The following is a 19,034-nucleotide window of genomic DNA, read 5'->3' on the forward strand; positions in this document are numbered from 1 at the left end:
TCTTCTTTAGACTGGAGTGGTATCATGCACGTGGTGAGCTTAAATGAATCACATGAGGGAGCAGTATCTCCAGCTCTGGGGGATGGAAGGAAGGAGGGAAGAGAGAGAGAGAGAGAAAGAAGCAATGGAAGGACAGCAGAGAAAAAGCAATACCTTTAAAAAACACCAACTCAGTCACTTGCAGTTACCTGACCATTACTTGATTTGAAATGAACAGAAAGTCTGCTTAATTCTTCATTCAAAGGAGACAAAGGAATTCAGTTTAAAAAAAAAAAAAAAGTCATCATTTGGGACTCTGAAGCCAGGATAACGATGCAGATAATGAAACCACCCCCTACTGAGTCTAATTCACAAGATATAGTTTTCTACCCGTTATTGGTAGGTGGATACGACTCTTTCACTGTGTCACTGGCTGAGTTCAACACCCTAAGTATATTCAAGTAAGAAAGAGAGAGGACTTTTGCACTGCTGTAAAATGAAATAACCAGAAAGATTTATTTACATTATTCAGAGTAGACTCTTCTGTTTCAGCATGTTTTCCTTCAATCTGCAAACATAATGATATGCCTGATCCTAATACTGCTCAAGCTAACAGAAATTGTACTTTCGATTTACAGGAGGAAAGTGCACAGAATTACCGGGTTCTGAACCTTGTTTGCCCTCCAGTACATATAGAAAAATCTGTTGTTGACAAACACTGGAACTTATTGTTCATTTTATGAGATGAGGAACCCAGGGAGTGCAGTTAATGGCTGTCCCACACACTTCTTACATGAGCATAAGCCTACACCACCGTCTTTCATCCTGACTTCCTCTTCTATAAAATGGGTTTAATACTATTTCCTTCCTCCTACCCCCCATCTTTGTTCTTGTCATACTGAGCTTTTAATGTGATACATATAGATGAGCATCAGAATTGACATGGAGCTCAACTTCTATCCAGAAACTACTTAAGTAGCCATCTAAACGTTGAGAAGATGAAGTCCTAAACCACTCAGAACAAAGACCATTTTTACTAAATATATTCTTTATTCTAATTCCTAAGTATGGATTTCAGTGCCAAATTTCAGACCACCAATGTCATTTGTATCTGTAGCTTAGAAAGCAAAAAGGAAATAATTTGTGAAAATTAAAATACATTAAAGCATTTTATTAACTATTGGATTTTTTAAATGTTAGTGCATTTTATTCAATCGTTGCTCACTTTTTTTAAAATCTTCATAAAAAGCTTTTGAGCTTCCCATGGAGATGATTATACTTGTATGCATGTCTTTTCTAATCATCTGATGACTTGGCAGCAAATCAACTTTCAGTGAAACAGAAATCAAATGTGTTTCTTTAAAAAAAAATGCCTACAAAAGACATTCTCTTTTAAATGAGATGAATACACTGCATTTGTTTAAGCTTCTAACAAAGATAACGTTCCTCTAAATGTGGTGTAATGCATTTGAAAATTAGTATCAGATATCATAGAATCATAGGATAGTTCAGGTTGGAACCCTCAGGAGGTCTCCAGTCCAACCTCCTGCTCAAACCAGGTTAGCTACATGACTAAGTGAGGTTGTTGAGGGCTTTATCCAGTCAGGTCTTGAACACTTCCAAGGACGGAGACCACAGCTTCTCTGGCAACTGCCCCACAGCCTGACCATCCTCATGGAGAAAATTCTTCTTCTCTCTGGTCTGAATCTCTCTTGTTTCAAGTTATGCTCACTGCACTACTATGCCTGGCTCCACCTCCTTGCTAACCTCCCCATAGGTACTGGGGGCTTGCTGTTAGATGACCTCAAAGCCTCCTCTTCTCCAGGCTGAACAAGTCCCATTTCCCCAGCCTCTCCTGACAGGGCAAGCGCTGCAGCGCCTGACCAGTTTGAGGGCTTGGGGGCCTCTGCTGAACTTGTTCTGGATTATCGATGTCTTTCCTGCCCAAAACTGGACACAGAAGTCTATGTGTGGTCTATGACACAATGGTATTTTTCTTTTTCTGAAACAGCATTTGTGTGTATCACAGCCCTGTTCATAATGTTTGTGTTTAAAACCTATCGAAAGGCCTCAACATCCTAGAAAATAATTTTGTAGAAAATAAAGACCTGCCTATTAGTCGTATTATCCATTCTTACATTGGTCTCTACTTGGTGTCCAGCACATGTAAGGCAGTCAGGAGAAGTGAACTGGTGATCATAACTCTGCTGGATATTTGCACTGCAGAGAACTTCACAATTGACCAATGGTGGGATAAAACAGCAAAAGTTACATGCTCTCAGGTGCTGGTGTAAGCGCAGTCCAGACAGGCCATGATACTTCAACAGTACTTTTCCCAACTCCTTCCCCAGATTTCTGTTCTCCATCGTTGTAGTTTTCAATGATAAAGACATAAAGTGCTTGTCTGCCTCTTTTCTCTTAGTACTATAATGTAAATTAGCACAAGATAGAACGGTACTTCACACAGCTACAGCTAATGCTGGCAATAAGTGTCTGCAGATACACTTCCTGCATATACTGAGTATACTTCACAATAACCATGGGCTGCATAACTACAGGGATTTATTGAAAGCCATGAGAAATATTACTCCAAGGTGCCTACAGAGCATTTAAAAAACTTCCCCACAGTTTATTACTCTGGCAGATTAAAATAGTCTTTGAACACTACTGAGACTCGTTATGCACAGTGTTCACAGATATGCCATCCTAAAAGGGATGCTGCTTTTTGCATTTTAGAGTGCTGCTTCTCTAATTGAACTAAAAAAAAAAAGAAAAAAAGGAAAAAAAAATAAAAAAACCCTCTCTCCCTCCTGTAGATGCATTTGTGTCTTGGTTCAGATGCACATTAATAGAGAGCAGCTGAGTACATATTGCAATTGTAATTGCATACTCAATTTTTAGTACTTCTGGGTTTAGTCTGAAAAGTAACTCTGTGAAAACTAGTGTTATTGATGGTCTCTCTTTTATTGTCTCTTAGTGTTGTCCAAATCCAACCTTCTCACTTCAGAGGTAATAGGATATGTTGTTTCTTTTTTTCTATAAGCTAACACTGCAAATTCTGTACAATCTCAGAGAATCATATTACATTGTCTTTTTTCCTTTAATATTAAGACTTCCAGAGGTCACACTGGGTCTACATTGTAACTCCATTGTTTTCAGAGAATTTTGACAAATGAAACCAACTGAAATATCAGAGAAATGGTATTGATGATACACATGATCTTTTAGCAATCTTACTGCTGCTATCTGTACTCTTAAGAAGAAAATATGTCTTTAAAATGTTATGGATATTAAAGGAATGAAGACCTTACTGCATGGAGCAATGAGTAAATACTGCTATAATATTAACACTCGCACTTTCCAATGTGGAAAAAAAAGTAAAAAATTAGTCTGGAAAACTATGTCTTTTCATTTTTTGCATTTTCATATTTTTTTGCCTTTGTGAAAAATGATTTTATCCTGTATTTTCTGAAAACAAAAGATAGCACATGTGTACTTTTTTTTCCTGAAATTCAACCTTCTATTCTTATTCCTTCTGTCTCTTCATGCACCTTCCTCAAATAGTAGGCAACCAAAATCATTTGCAAAGCAAAAACTTTTCTCCATATTTTATAGTGAGTACGAAGAATGCCATATTTTAGAAATCCAGCTTTGCAGACCTTCATTACTGGGCCTAAAGATCTATAGAACCTTAGAAGTTCATTATGGATAAAGAAAATCTTCATCCCGGGCTTGTCAGACTGTTTTTATAGCTTAAAAGATGCTGTACCAATATACATCATTTGCATTTACAGAAATAGAGTCCAGTCATGCAAGGACTCTGCATATGGAAATGGAATCAAAATCAATGGAAACTCTATTTAGGAGACTTGCAAGGATACGATCAATGCTGAAGAGTCATGACAGAGCAGTATAGCTGGAACCTAACAAAAGCTCTCATTGGCTTAAAAAAATCCCATCAGTACCTAACAACAAGTAGTGCAAAATAAACTGCATAAATCCTATGAGACATGCATTCTGTGCACATGGCCACAAAATAAAAACATTTTGGAAGATGATGTTTTTCGTCTAAGGGGTAGTTTGACTGCTACTACATCCTTTAGATACATAAAGTACAAAGACAGAACTATCTGAAGACTGCAATTAGTTAGTCAAAAGGAAAGATGTTCCAAAATTTGCAATGTCTGAGGACAGTGCTGTGTCTCTGTAGAGTACAATCAGTTCTCATTTCTGTCGATCCCACTAGCACTCTTGTCAATGTGGAACCCCACACTCACAGATTTATACTCGCAACCCAAAGACAAAGACAATAGACTTTGAGGAAGAAGGGAATAGGATACAGCCATAAACATAGCCTGTGTATCATGATCAACTGTGATTCCTAGTCTTTTGATGTTTTTTACTGATATTCCATTTTCCTATTCTAACTTTGAGCCGTTGCAAGGAGTACCTTACCACATCACCAGTACCTCGGAACAGTTACCAGAGGTCTCTGTGTGTATGTCAGGGTGGTGGTGGGGTGGAAAGGGAACAAGAAGACCCTTAGCACTAGTGAACATAAAATTATTTCTGTGTGATTAAACGTCAAAGGTCTGGATGCAATTCCTGCCAGGTAGTTGCCGTGAAGATGTTACCTATAGAGACATTCTTGTGCCACAACACTGGCAAAGTCTGAGTTATGCTGAAGGCTATTCTGCTTCCTAGAGGCAGGCAGTAATTTTGTGGTATAATCTAACACAAGTTGCTATCAAGTAGTAGAGTCTCTGCATGAAGACAGCTGTTTTGTTGGACAACGATCCTTGGTCCTCAGTGAAAACAAATAGCAGCCATAACTATCCAATGAAATTGAGCTAGTTCAGCGAAAAAAAACCAGTAAGAAAGCTTGTTGATTGTCTTTTTCATGCTGAAAGGATACTGGACACCACCTACTCTCTGATGATAAAAATACAACCGAACACCAGCATGGAGTAGTGAACAGTTTGTTTGAAGCTGAAAGGGTTCTCCAACAAGTGGACAGAATGACCAGATTTTGGTTATATTTTAAGGCAGTATGGCATCTTTGATGGAAGAAATATAACAACCTGCATGAACTTGACAACAGGAGTACATGAAGTTATACTGTGATTGCTGCATTTAATAGCTGCTGACGGGCTTTATTTCTATTTATTCTCCACTCCTTTTTCGAACCCCTTTATATCTCTGTCCTTCCTAACATTCTGCGGCAATAGCTTCTACAATTTAATGATGGACCTTGTAGTGAAAGTTGAAAAGTTACTGGAGCTTGGTTTAGACCTACAGCCTAATAATATAATGGTCTATCTCTGCATTGTCACGCTCTGAGAGACAAGGAGTATTTCCTTATTCACATTTTCAGAGCAGTTTTGTAAGATGCAACACTTAAATGCAACATCATTTTGCTGAACCACTTGGTCCTCAGAACACTGAGTCCTAAATAGCCTAACAATATCCCTGGACAAAGCTTTTTAAAATTACTCTTCCTAGGGGCTCACAAATCATTCTTAAATCAGGTACAGCATTAAGAAGCAAACAATTATACAAAAGAAACAGAATTGGCACACCAAGCTCCTGCAGACCTGTGCAACTGTGACAGACAGAAGGAAAACAAATTAGTTCAGCAAGTTACTGAACAGACTTAATTTTAAATGTTACTAGTTTAATCCCAGTTTTGGTTTACTTTGCATAAACCTTCATTTATTTGTGTTACTGAAACCATACCATAACTCATCTGTGATAGATTGCTATAGATTTTTGAATTTCCACTAATGCATTTAAGATAAATGAGTTTTAATAAGTTCAATCTCAAGTTATTCAAAGTGTTTCATAATACCAACATTAATTTTTAACAAATTAGATTATATTGACTTTTAAAAGAAGGCTTCCTTTGGAAGAATTATCATTTAAACAGTCTTCAGGAACCATTGTAATGATTTCCTACTTAAAGTTAATTCTTCTGTGAATCCATGGAAGACAAAACAAAACCTGATCTATGGGAGCTACACTTTGCAATATTGTATATATACAAGCTGACCTACAGATTCATTCTCAAGGGATAAATGGTGATTTTCTGTCTATTCTTTAAATTCTTTTGAGGAGGAAGTTCTACTAGCTTATCCAAATTAAATTATCTGTTATAGGTTTGTGGCATGTACTACATGTTTCTGGGGATTTACAAGACACTACCAAACTCATTTCACCTGGACTACCAACTAGACTGGAAACAAGAACAGAAAATTGAAATGCCAGAATTTTTATTCAGTGAGTTTGTAGCATTTTTCAATCCCTCAAAGCATATTTCAAAAGGTGAAGTATTATGTAGTCCATAATGTCTGACTACCTGAAAAATACAAAATGAAAGGTCGAAATGAACCTCTCGCCTACATTCCTTTTCAAAAACGAGAAGTCAGTCATTATTATTTTCAAAATGTCACAATTTTTATCTTATTTAATGCTTCTAGAAATGAAGAACTGAAAAACAGGATTTTTCTGCTGTGGAGTCATAACATCTGGACTCAAGTCAAAACATAAGGAACCTTTCCTATGGTACTAATGGTTCTGCCTATTCGATCTTTCATTACTTTCAGTAATTAACAAATAGTAAAATGCTAACTAACTTATGTTCATTGATAACATGAGAAAACACAGCATTCTTGTGACAAATTATCCCTAACCATGCACCAAATAGATTGAATAAAGATAATTCATTCATCTATGAAAGCATAACTACAGACTCACAGACGATATTGTCGATCATCTATCTCATGGAGCACTAAATGAAAACACCTTCCAACTCACAATTATTTGCAAACCTTTCTTCACAATGGAAGACTGGAAGACTCATCATTGAAAGTGTGTATTAATTAATTCTGTCACGTGACACCAAGCAAAATTTGCAGAGCAACTGATAGACTTTGTACATTGCACTAACCTTCCAGATAAAATGTCCAGCACAACACAACTATAACCACCGCCTCCCCGCAAAACCATTGTACCCAGAAACAGCCCCACAAGTGCTAGAACCCCACCATATCTAACTGATGATGCCCACTTTTCTGTACCCTGGAACTGAAATAACTGCTCTGCAGTGAGACTGGATGTTTTCTCAGCAAGAAGGAATTCTGATTGATCAATGGAGCAGCAAAAGGCTGAAAGAAGTGGGTTTTTTAGCATGCAGGCATATATACTCCACTTCAAAGACTTGATATTAGGAACAAGGATGTTCAGATGTTCCTCTAAGGTCAGTATATATTAGTTTTGCATCATGTTCATCCATATCAAAAAAGAGCCAGAACAATAGGGAAGAGTTCCATACTTTTGGATACATTTTTGTACATGATCCATGTTACTTTCAGTTTCATTCAGAGCATCACTGTATGCTGATCAGGAATAATTCAATATATAAAAATCTATAGACATAAAATTTTAAGATATCAAAACCAATTCCTGTTGGTTTGTAATAAAGACTGTCTTCAGATATCAAATAGGAGTTTAAATCTTCTATTTTTGTTTTCTACACATCCTTTCAGTTACCAGTTGTCTGTTTCAGTCACAAATAGTCACATACATGCTTGCAGTATCATTACAAAAATAATACATATTTTAGAAAAATCTTGCCACCTTTGCTGTTTTACCTTCTTATCTAAGCTTTTGCTTTACCCTAGTGCTATGTAAAGTGGCAAGTATTACTTACATTTCCTACATATACACAATTAAGGGATAATAATATGTAATAAAAACTTAACAAGTTATAGTAGTCCAATAATTTATTCTTTAGCTAAAAACTAGTTTCTACAGTTAAAGCAAAAGGCTCAGGAACAATTTTCATGCGTTCAAATAGAAAAAATGCACATCTGAATTACTGAGATTAATATTTCTATCAATAAAATAATCTAACCTGTTTTACCAAAGACAAACGAGGATCATTGTACAGTCTTCTGTACCCATGAGTGATTCACTAACATGCAGGCTCATCAGTATTCTGCACACACTCTCACAGCTATTAAGCCCCACACCTTTGTCCATTTGGCCAAGAACACCCACAGAAGTTAATGAAAAGTTCAGAGTCTTAAGGCATTTGAATGTACAGCATAATTAATTTCCTACAGCTGGAATTTAAGTTATTAAATGTCTTTTGTATTATCAAAAACTACATTCAGTTTCAAAAATTCAGACAAATATGTTAATAATATAGAACAGGGAAAAGTAACACTTGAAGCTGCCTTATATTGCTATCTCTTTTTGACATTGCTACAGAAATTAATAAGGAACACTGAATCATGAATACCAGTCTTATCACTTATATGAATTATAGCAGTAATATCAACTACATCAAGGAATAAGTACCTTCTTAAGGACATAGTTCTATAAAAGGTATCACTCAGTAGCACACACTACTCCTATGGTTTTAGTTCTTTAAAGTGATAGCTAGTTTTAGCTGTAGATGTCCACAGTTTTTGGACATCAGATTACCTTCTTAGTGTCTGTTATTTCAGATGTTTTGCTTCAAAAGAAATGTCAGAATTTATTTTCATTTCTCAAACTGAGATGATTTGGAATTTTTCAATAAAACAGAAATTATAACAACTGCAAGAGGGGAAAAAAAAAGATACACACATATTCCATAGTGCCCAAAAGACCACCAGTGCTGCTATTAACTAGGGCTCATTGAGACCACACTCAAATCCTTTATTTGAACCGCAGCTGCCAAGTACTTCTTAAGTATTCACTACACCAGAGCAAGAATCATTACCTAAATGAATTGAGTCTCAGTCTGCCATATTGTCCGAGAATTCCCAGGGTCATTCATATCTTAGTGTGGGAAACTAGGGATTTACCTTCCCAGTTCTATGCCAATTCTATTCTGTACCTGGGAAAAAGAAACCCTTTCAAATAAGCATTTTCATCAAAATAATACTGTTCCCACAAAAACTTTTGATTTACATCTACTAGTAATTTATTTCCAACCAGCCCCAGTAGGAAGGTCTATCTGTCAGAGTAAACCAAGTCTTGAAGTACTCTAGAGTCTACTCTTGCTGCAATTTTTTTCTGATAGAATAATTTTCCCCAAGTCAGTTCCACCATGTTCCCTGCAGTTCCCTATACACTGCAGTGAAGGCAGTCATCTATGAGGGTTCTTTGTCTCAAAAATAAAATAAAATAAATTAAAAACAAAAACAAAAAACTGAAACAAATTTAAAAACCCAACCCTAAAAAAACCCTACTTTTATTTGTAACCACAGTGTGAAACAGCAGCTGGACTCTCTAAATGAAAAATTACAGCCCTATAATCTTACTGAAAAATGCTGCACAATTACCTGCCTTGATATGTGACAGAGATATTCTAAGAAACAAGCATTATTTGCACCCATGTACCTTTCATGAGAGAGTGAGCAGTTTTGTGTAGCATTTCTCCTCTCATTAAAAAGGAGACAGGTATAATGCTGACATCCCTGTTAAGAATAAATAGAAAGAAAATACTAGAAAGTTCTTGTTGTCTAGGATACTGATTTAAAATCCACTGAAAAGCTGCACTATTCCTATAAAGACTCAGAGACTAAGGCTTAAAATACTTACTTGATAATGTCTCCTTCAAGAGCAATCACTCGTTTAATGATCTTCTGTTCAGGGTTTCTAGGAGACCTGAGACAGGGGATAAGGTTATACAATCAGTAATGTTCCCGTTGTTTTAAGAAAACGAAAAGAAATTCCACAAAGAAATAGACACTATTAAAGTCATTAGGAGATTCCATGTTCTCCTTGATATAACATCAATCGTGATGTTCCACCGTGACATGAAGCTACTGTAATCATTCTCATTGCAAACCATTATTGAAAAGCAGATGCTGAAAAATGACCTGCTTACAAACACCACAATATTCAACATACCTTTTATCATGAAAAATACACTCCACAACACTCAAAGTAGAATGTCCCACTGCCAATGAAGAGGGTACCTTTGCAAATAGATTAATGTCTTAAAACCTGAATTCCCCATCAAACTTTAACATCATATCGTGTTTAAACATTCGTGTCATTCACTTACTTTGGGAAAAAAAATCTCCCTACTTTATATTAATATCTATCACTAATTTAGGTAAACCTTGCCTAAGGAATTGTGGAAGTTTAAAAAAAGTTGTAAAATTTTCTGAAAGTTTCAGCTTTATCCAAAGCTGCTTAATGCAATACCATGTTTTCACTTCAAGTTATTTTCCTATAAGCATGTTTTATTGAGTGGATTCTGACCACACATTACACAGTAGTATGAGAAAGCAAAGCTGAACTTCCATGCCCAGCCTGAATACTCCAACTTCCTGGATGCATATTAATAGATAGGACTATTAGAAGCGTTATTCTACCGTAGTTTTGACAGGTTAATGTAGACATATGTGCACCATAAAATTTCTTTCTTTTCTATATACTTTACCTCTTTTTTCTTTCATTCTTCACTTTTAATTATTTAACTATGCAAACTTAGTAGAGTATTTTCATGTTGTTTAAAAAATTCTTTTTATTTGCTGCTTGTATATAGGAAAGTCAGTGAAGGAACAAATGGTTTTGATTTTCTGCTGATGCTTGGGTTCTGTGTATTAGACTCCAAATACAGCCTGCTAGATATGCAATCGCAAGAGCTTTATATTACAGTTTTCACACCTAAAAGCATTGGCCATGCCATCCTCACAACAGACCAGTACCTTTGAGCTCCTCTCTGGTCAACTGGTAGCACACTAAGATTACATTTCCTTAAAAAGCAAAGCTGAGATGAGTCTGGATGAAAAACTTGTCTGCACTGCTCCATGACTAAAGGCAGTTGCAGTTCACTTTCAGTTCCAAACGTTAAAAAGAAAGAGTTTCAGGCTTATTCAATTTTTTTTTAATATGAAGCTGAAAAAGTATTCCAAACATTTTAAAAGTGGTTTGGGGTTTTGTGTGTGTGTCAATATATTTTAAATATATTTATATTTCAATGTATGAAACAAAATTCAAGAAGCATAATTTTGAATTTCAAAATATCAAATGGTTTCACTTTACAAGTGAAACTTTTATCAAGCCTGATAATCCTGTTTTCACAAAGCAGTGTCAACTAGTGAACATGAATAAGGACCATACTTTGATTCCCTAGTCATCACTGGAATTTTCAAATCATGATATCATTTACAGTAATATTTTATTTACCATTCATTTTACCTGAAAAGTTGTATATTCCAGTTCAGTCTTGTCTTTTATGTTCTTTATCAGGCTGAGAATACATATTTTTATAATATTTTACATGTCAGTCTTGGGAGGAATTAATCAAGTTTTAGATGCTCATATGATTCAAATATCTGGATTATCCACAGCACTTTCTGATGCTGCTCCCTAGCAGGCCTCAACGCACACTCATTTGAGCATTGATCACCTCTCTTTCTCAATCAGAGCACAGTCTAAGAAAAAACACACCTTTATTATTACAAGCTATTATAAATTAAAAATATTTGCAAAAATTACTGTTAATTGATTTCATTTTTAATTCATTTAGGCTCAGATTGTAATATTTTCATATAAAATTTAAGTAATGGAAATAATATTTAATGTGTGTGATGAACTGTGCATTTCTCAGAGACTGAATGAAAACAAATTTTAAGTTTACTCTTTTAAAAGTGTGTTCTGGTTTAACACCTTACTTTCAAAAGGTTCTTTGAAATTCCCCATGTAAGCGTTTTCACTTGCTTAGTATGTATATATTGTAATGCAATTACTGACCTCTCCCGTAATTTGCCTTCCTTGTGCAAAAAATAGTAATGACCTTGAATAAACATCACTCTAAATCTAAGATCTGAGTATTTGTTCTAATTGTGGTTACTTTTCTGCCAGTAATGACATATTTAACCAAAACACATAATTTATCAGAAAGACTTCAAGGAATTCCTTGTAGATAGTTCTTATGAATCAGGAATATTTTTAATATTTGAAGCCAGAATAGTTTAAAAATAAACTTTATACTAACGTTCTGATTATAATTCATGAAAATGGCAAAGGACTGGTAAGAGAGGGAGCAGCAGGCTCAAACTGGCCAATAACATGGGCACTTTTAAAACAAGGATTTTCAAGAGGTGATCAGAATGTTTCGTTCAAGAGCCACAGTGATTGAACAGGAGGTAAGAGACTAGTTCTGAAGTGATGGATATTGATGCCTTCCTGAAAGGTTTTTAGTGTAACACTGGGATTTCATTGATTATGGAAATCACAAAACCACGCAGATATAGGCAATTTCTATCTTTGAAATTTCACAGCAGGTATAGAACAAATTAAACAATGAAGGAGAAAAAAAGCCAAAACATTGTAACCAGTAATTGTACAGTACTTCTCTCTCACTGATATCAGAGTGAGGTAAAAAACAATAATTTTTGAAAATGGGATTTGTTCAAAACAAAAAGAAATAGAAAAACAAAAGAAACTGTTGATTTAACTGTTTGCACTTCTCTTAAATTACACTGTTTTTTTCATTCTCCTTATATGAAAGTTCATATTCAGGCATGTTCCTTTTAAGTGATATTGTGTGGGAAAAGATGAGATTTCTTACACACTGAATATATTTTGTCTCCCAAAGATGTCATTCAGAAATTATAAAGATCATTAATATGAATTAATAACAACCATCCGTACATTTACCAGCCAGATCCATATCTGATGTTTCACAGAGCAGTCACCGTTCCTTGATGATTTTCTAAATCAGCCTCTCAAAAAGTTAAGATCACATTTTCCTCAGTAAAAATATTTCCTCATCTACATATGTCGTGGTTTAACCTCAGTTGGCAACTGAGCACCACGCAGCTGCTCGCTCACTCCCCCCCACCCGGTGGGATGGGGGAGAGAATTGGAAGAGCACAGGTGAGAAAAACTCATGGGTTGAGATAAAAACAGTTTAATAATTGAAATAAAATGATAATAATAATAATATGATAATAATAATAATAATACACAAAGCAAGTGATGCACAGTACAATTGCTCACCACCCGCCGACTGATGCCCAGCCAGTCCCCGAGCAGCGGGCCCCCCCGGCCAGCTTTCCCCAGTTTATGTACTGAGCGTGACGTCACATGGTATGGAATGTCCCTTTGACCAGTTTGGCTGTGCCCCCTCCCAGCTTCTTGTGCACCTGCAGCCTTCTCAGTCAGTAGAGCATGGAAAACTAAAAAGTCCTTGGCTAGTGTAAGCATTACCTAGCAACAACTAAAACACGGGTGCGTTATGAACTTTGTTCTCATCCTAAATCCAAAACACAGTACCAGCTACTAGGATGGAAATTAACTCTATCCCTGCCGAAACCAGGACAATATATAACCATTTTTCACTATGCATGAATTAGAGACATCAGTGCAAGTAGGAAGAGTCAGAATGACTATGAAAATCTCAAGCACATTACAAATATTAATGCACAAGTAGCAGCTAGCAGCACATCAGGAATGCACTAGGAAAAATATCTCTGGAAAATAAATCCACTTCTTAAATGCAGATTGAATTCTACTCCACTCATAGTCACTTTTCCTTTTTCCATGAAGAAAAGTGGAAAACAGGCAAGTCTAGCAGTGTGTCCCTCAAGCCATCAAGTTTGAGGATAACTCATTGTTACTAATTGCTCTTTAAACAGCAGTTTAAAGCACCTCAGGAGAATGACCAGTGCATAATACAAAAAGAAAGCAATGGCCTGTGTAGCATCCAAGACTGATAAATATTTTTTATTTTATCTGTCAAAACAATTCTTTAAACTTCACCTACAGATCACCTGATGGCTGGCTGCAAATAATAGAACAAAAGAGCAACATCCTCTCTGTCTGAAATACCTTCTGATAATGGGACATTTCACTCTGCCTTAGCAACAATTTCTAATTTGTTCCAAATTTTAAGCTTATGCACAGTGCAATGCAGAAATGCCAGCCTCATGCACAAAGACATGAATCATGACATCAAAATCCAGATTCAGAGTTTTAAGACAAACAAAGGGAAAATTATACATTTGGTATGTATTTGTGTGTGGTTTTCCAGATGCAGCCTTAGCAACTCAGTGTAAGCAACCTGCCACAGTTAGCTTCTGCTAATAATCCTAGCTCCTTCTCGTAAACCTGTACATTTCTCTTATTTTGTATTGACTTTCAGCTCTATAGTCCTCATCCTCATCCACACCCAGCTTTCATTAAAAACTAATGAGCAATTCCACCACAGTAAAAGAAGAAAAACAAATGCCCGTATCGTCAGGACATCATTAACTTTGGATTAAAGCCTCTCACGTTTGGTCATTTGTTTGAAAAGGAATTGAGAGAGTTAGGTTAAGCAGAGGTGAAAGTAGATCACCCCAGTGATTAGGGCAGATTCAAATTCCTTATTCATCCCCAGCAGGTACTTCAAGATACAATATTCTAACCTCCAGCCTACGCAATATTCTGGGGCAGGTCTCCCTTTATCTATCCAATTGATACTGCTGGGGAAAAAAATGCAGACTGCATAGGAACCCTCCTCTCCCTACACACACATTTAGTTCTAAAGTTAAAAGACATGCTTTAGCAGAAGAGCTGTACAGAGTTCAATTTCCTTTTTAAAAAAAAAAATGCTTTTCGGAGCTGAAGATACACTGCATATCATCATGGAGAGAAAGTATTGAGAGGATGAAGACTGGTCAGATAGCTTCAGCTGGGTTTTATCACTGATGCATCCCCAAATCCACAGTCTGAAATAAACTAATAATTGACAAGTTCATAAGAAGAGTTAGTTTCTTGAGGAGGGATAGAATAATAGTTGAATTTCTATTAGAAAGTGACACTTTGTTCTATTTCAGGAAAGCACTGACAACCTTTTCTAGTTATTACCTCAATATCACTTCTCCAATGAAAATGAAATGTTTATTTCTGGTTTTATTTTTAATTATATGCTTTTACAAAAACCATACATATATACGTACACACACACACACACACATATTTATACACACACACACATAAATTTATACAAGCATCCATTCTTCTATGTTCAACCCTATATTGAACAGTATGGGATTGCAGTACTGCAAAACGTGTTTGCCAGGAAAGACAGGAGGAACGATACAGCCAGCAGGAAAACCCACTGTTTAGCAAGCGATTGTCAGATAAAAATGCTGACAATTCTCTGAAGGCTTTCTCCTTTCCTGATTGAGCAAATGAGTACTTCAGTCACAATATTGCTCCTAAACTTTTCCCTTTCCATCATTTTGATTATTTATTTACTCTAATGGTTATTGCTTAGCACAATTGTAAATAACTGCTCCATAAGCTACCTAATATTTGCTCAATCTTGACATTTTCATAATATTTCCACTTTTTGTATGTGTTATTTGACCCTTCTTTCAATCTTTGAGTTGTCTAACTATATTCTTCTCAGGAGCGCCCACAGCAAATCATGCTTAAGAGCTTGAAACTGAAGTTTCTACAGGCTTTTCTAGAGAGAGAGTGCTTTTTAAGCTGTATCCTAAGATCCCAGCAAGATAAGTGAAGGAAGACAGTTGATTCATTTCTATTCCCCAAAGGGATATATTAACATGTACCCCCAAATGCTATGTGAAATCATTCCCTGCTGAGCATGCAGTCTCTGTAATAAATAAAAAAAAGTAACCTACCGATCCTGGATAATGATCAAACAAAATGTTTGATGCTCAGGCACACAGCAGACACACAAAAGCAATTATATTTTTCAGCAGATATTATCACAATAGCTATTACAAAAAGAAGAAAGAAATTAGACCTGAATAATAGTAAAGTCCAACTAAATAAATGCTACAACATACGATGATTTTTATTTTCTTTTTCCTTGAATGAGCACTCAGATTTTCTTGGTGTATGTATTACAAAAAGAAGAGAAGACCTTATACTGTGAATTCACAATGAATAAGCAGCTAATGTATTTCAAACAGACAGCTTGAATTAGACACTTTGATGATCTACATATGCTTAATGTTACCCATCCATTATCCTAGTCAACCTGCATGGGTTCTGTGCTCACTTTTGAAAATTACTGGAATTTTGATACTAACTGAGCATTTTCTAGAACAGGACAAATAGCAGGTAATTATTAAAAAGTTGCAGAGAAAAGTGCCTGAAGTTTGCACTGTTTATATGTATGTATCTGTATATACATATGTATGTGTGTTACTGTTACCGCGTGGTTCACTTTTTATGAGATAGAAGCAAGATGTTTAGGCAGCAGATGGAAGTTTGCCTTCAGATTATTCTCAGCATACTTCAGATTGAGATTTATGTGATTTGATGGTCACCCACATGGAGGCAACTGAAACAATGAACAGTGTGTTGTTATAGCATGAACAGACTGAAATAATGAAGGCCACCTTCTTTGCAAACATTATTTCTGCTTTTATTTATGTTGTTAATGCCAGATACTGAGAAGGATTTAACTCCATAAAACAAGATAAGGGGGGGCTTTTGAGATCTTAGTCTAACACCGTGATCCAAAGTCATTCACTCAGTGACCTCTTCATTTCCCAAAACTAATTCCTGTCTGATAAAAATTTCAACGTAGTTACAGTTTACACTTCTGGGAATTTCCAGAATTACTGCAGGATGAAAAAATTAGTTGTTTATCTCCTTCTCAAGCCTCCGGGGGATCCAGAAAATAGCCAGAGCAGTAACTAACATGTAGATGGAGCCCAGAACAAATAGCATTAATATACCTACAGATTTGGGAATCTCAAAGTACAGTTTTGTGGCTTTACTTTTAAAACAAACATACTTGGAGGAAGAGGAAATAGAGAGGCAGCGGAGCTGCCATCCTTATTTTCTGGCCTTGCTTAATAAGATAAACAGGGAGTTCTACATGGCTGCATCATACACTAGATAAAGATGTTGACCCTCAAGAAAAAGTTTTGTGCCCTTGGTCTATGATGAAGGAGCTTCCTGTTGCCAGCATAGTAGTTGATGCTTAAACTCTGTACAGTGGGAACTATGTAGCAATACCCATTCTTTCATCCCTCCCAGTACTATAGCTATGATAAAACAGATCCAACATATCCAACTCTAAATGTTGTATAAGAATGCAAATTTACTTAATAGATGCACATATTTTCTAAACCAAAACATTTTAATCCATTCATTTAACTTTTTTCCATAACTTACATCTAAATTCCATACTTCTTTATGCAGATAATGAATTTCATAATAAACATAATATTTAATTAATCACATCACAGGTTCTGAGACAATTTCTATATTGCGGAAAATAACACACAATACAATAGTGGAGAAAAAAAATGACCACACTTATTTTATTCTTTTTTGCTGTCATTCCTGTTGTAAACTATTAGATAGAATTTCTGCATTAAATGTATCCAGTAACCAGGTCCAATATCTGTGTTCAGTTTGTACCCAACAGTACAAGAAAGATATTGACAACTGGAAAAAGTGATGGACCACCAAAATAATAATAACAGAAGTATAATGTAACAGCAGTGGCTAGGGAAATTGGGTTTGTGCAGATCAGAGATGAGGCAAAGGGTTTAATTGCTGTTGTCATCCATCTAACTGGTGATTAGGGATTCAGACTTTTCAGAGAGGTGCACAGCAGAAGGAGGGAAGGAAACAGCGTGAGTTGCAGTAAGGGAAATTCCAGTTGGATAGCAGAAAAATTTTCAAACTGCGTGAGGTTAAGCAGTGGTGCAGGTTTCCCACAGAGGCTGGGAATCACAGAGATACTCAGAGCTCGACTGGACCCTAGAGAAGCTGGGAATCACAGCAATACTCAGAGCTCAACTGGACAAGGCTCTGAGCAGCCTGACCCAACTTCAGAGTTGACCCTGCCTTGAGTGGTTGGTAGGACTAGAAAATCACCAGAGGTGCCTTACAACATAAATTATTTTTCACTTCTAACTATGTACAGCCTTTAGTCTTACTCAAATATATGAAGAATCATGATGTTGATGATACCTTAAAAAACAACATATTTCATCTGGGTTGCAGGCTCTGATGCCAGAAGAGACCGTACTGATCACCTTAATTAACTGCTGTAGCCCACATACTTCTTTTCTCTTCTGTCTTTTTGGATAGTACCTAATTCTATTATATTCTATATTTTTAGAGGAGGTTATGATATCTTGTCTCAAACATTCTGAGTGACAATGAGTCTAACATCCAGAGAAATTACTCCAAAGTTTAATTATCCTTGCTATTAGGAATTTGCATCTGCATTCAAAATTGAATTTAACCAATTTCATGCCTTCTCCTCTAAGGCAGAAAAAACCTCAACATCTTACTTCTTCATCATGCAGAAAGATATAGGCACAACAGTTCTTCTTAAATTTCTCTTGGATTCATCAGCTAGAACTCCTTAAACTTCTCAGTATACAGTTAATTTTCCAATTCCAGCACCGCTTTTGTGACCATACTTCAAACTTCCTCCAACATTTCCATTTTATTCTTGGCACACAGACATGAGAACCCAATTCAGCTTGGATTATTATTATACTTAATAATAAATTAAGTAGCGTAACCTGGTATTGTTATGCTGGCTCAATGCCAAATCTCTTTCCTATTTCCCAGTATTCCATTTATTCTGTATATTCAGGCAAAAAGCTCATCCTAGGAGCTCATGTTGAAAGGATACAAAAAGCGACATCTAAACCCTTCTCTGAGTAAACTGCTTGCTAAAACAGTTAACCAATAAAGTTTTGATTACTACTTGCACTTCACATTCTGTAAAGCATGTTTTTGGACAGTAACCATGTGATTCAGGTCATGCTGTAATGACACGGCCACCTGATTATTTATTGCCCTGTCTACCTCTGTATTGTTTGCAAGCTTAACTGGTGATTATGAAGACAATTGACAAAACTTTGGATCACAAAGCAATCTGCTAGAAATATTACCATTCACAGATGTCTCTCCAACCATATCTACATCTTCATAGTTGAACTGAACCTGTTTATAATCTGTCTAATGTGGCCCACATTAATTCCATAAAAGGCAAGTTTCTAGATCAGGATATTATGTGGTAGCAAAAAGAATTCTTGAAGAAACCAAATATA

At 36.0% G+C, this 19,034-nt stretch overlaps 1 protein-coding gene across 1 annotated transcript in view; it reads right to left on the bottom strand.

The window, feature by feature from the left end:
- Window positions 1-19,034, bottom strand: part of IMMP2L (IMP2 inner mitochondrial membrane peptidase-like (S. cerevisiae)) — a 487,018-nt gene that overhangs the window by 163,662 nt on the left and 304,322 nt on the right. Inside the window, exon 3 of the mRNA XM_009327638.1 lies at window positions 9,571-9,636. Coding sequence (XP_009325913.1) covers window positions 9,571-9,636 — 66 coding nt within the window. The remainder of the gene's footprint in view (window positions 1-9,570; window positions 9,637-19,034) is intronic.

Source organism: Pygoscelis adeliae, unplaced genomic scaffold (assembly GCF_000699105.1).
Source record: "Pygoscelis adeliae isolate BGI_AS28 unplaced genomic scaffold, ASM69910v1 Scaffold113, whole genome shotgun sequence".
NCBI lineage: Eukaryota > Metazoa > Chordata > Aves > Sphenisciformes > Spheniscidae > Pygoscelis > Pygoscelis adeliae.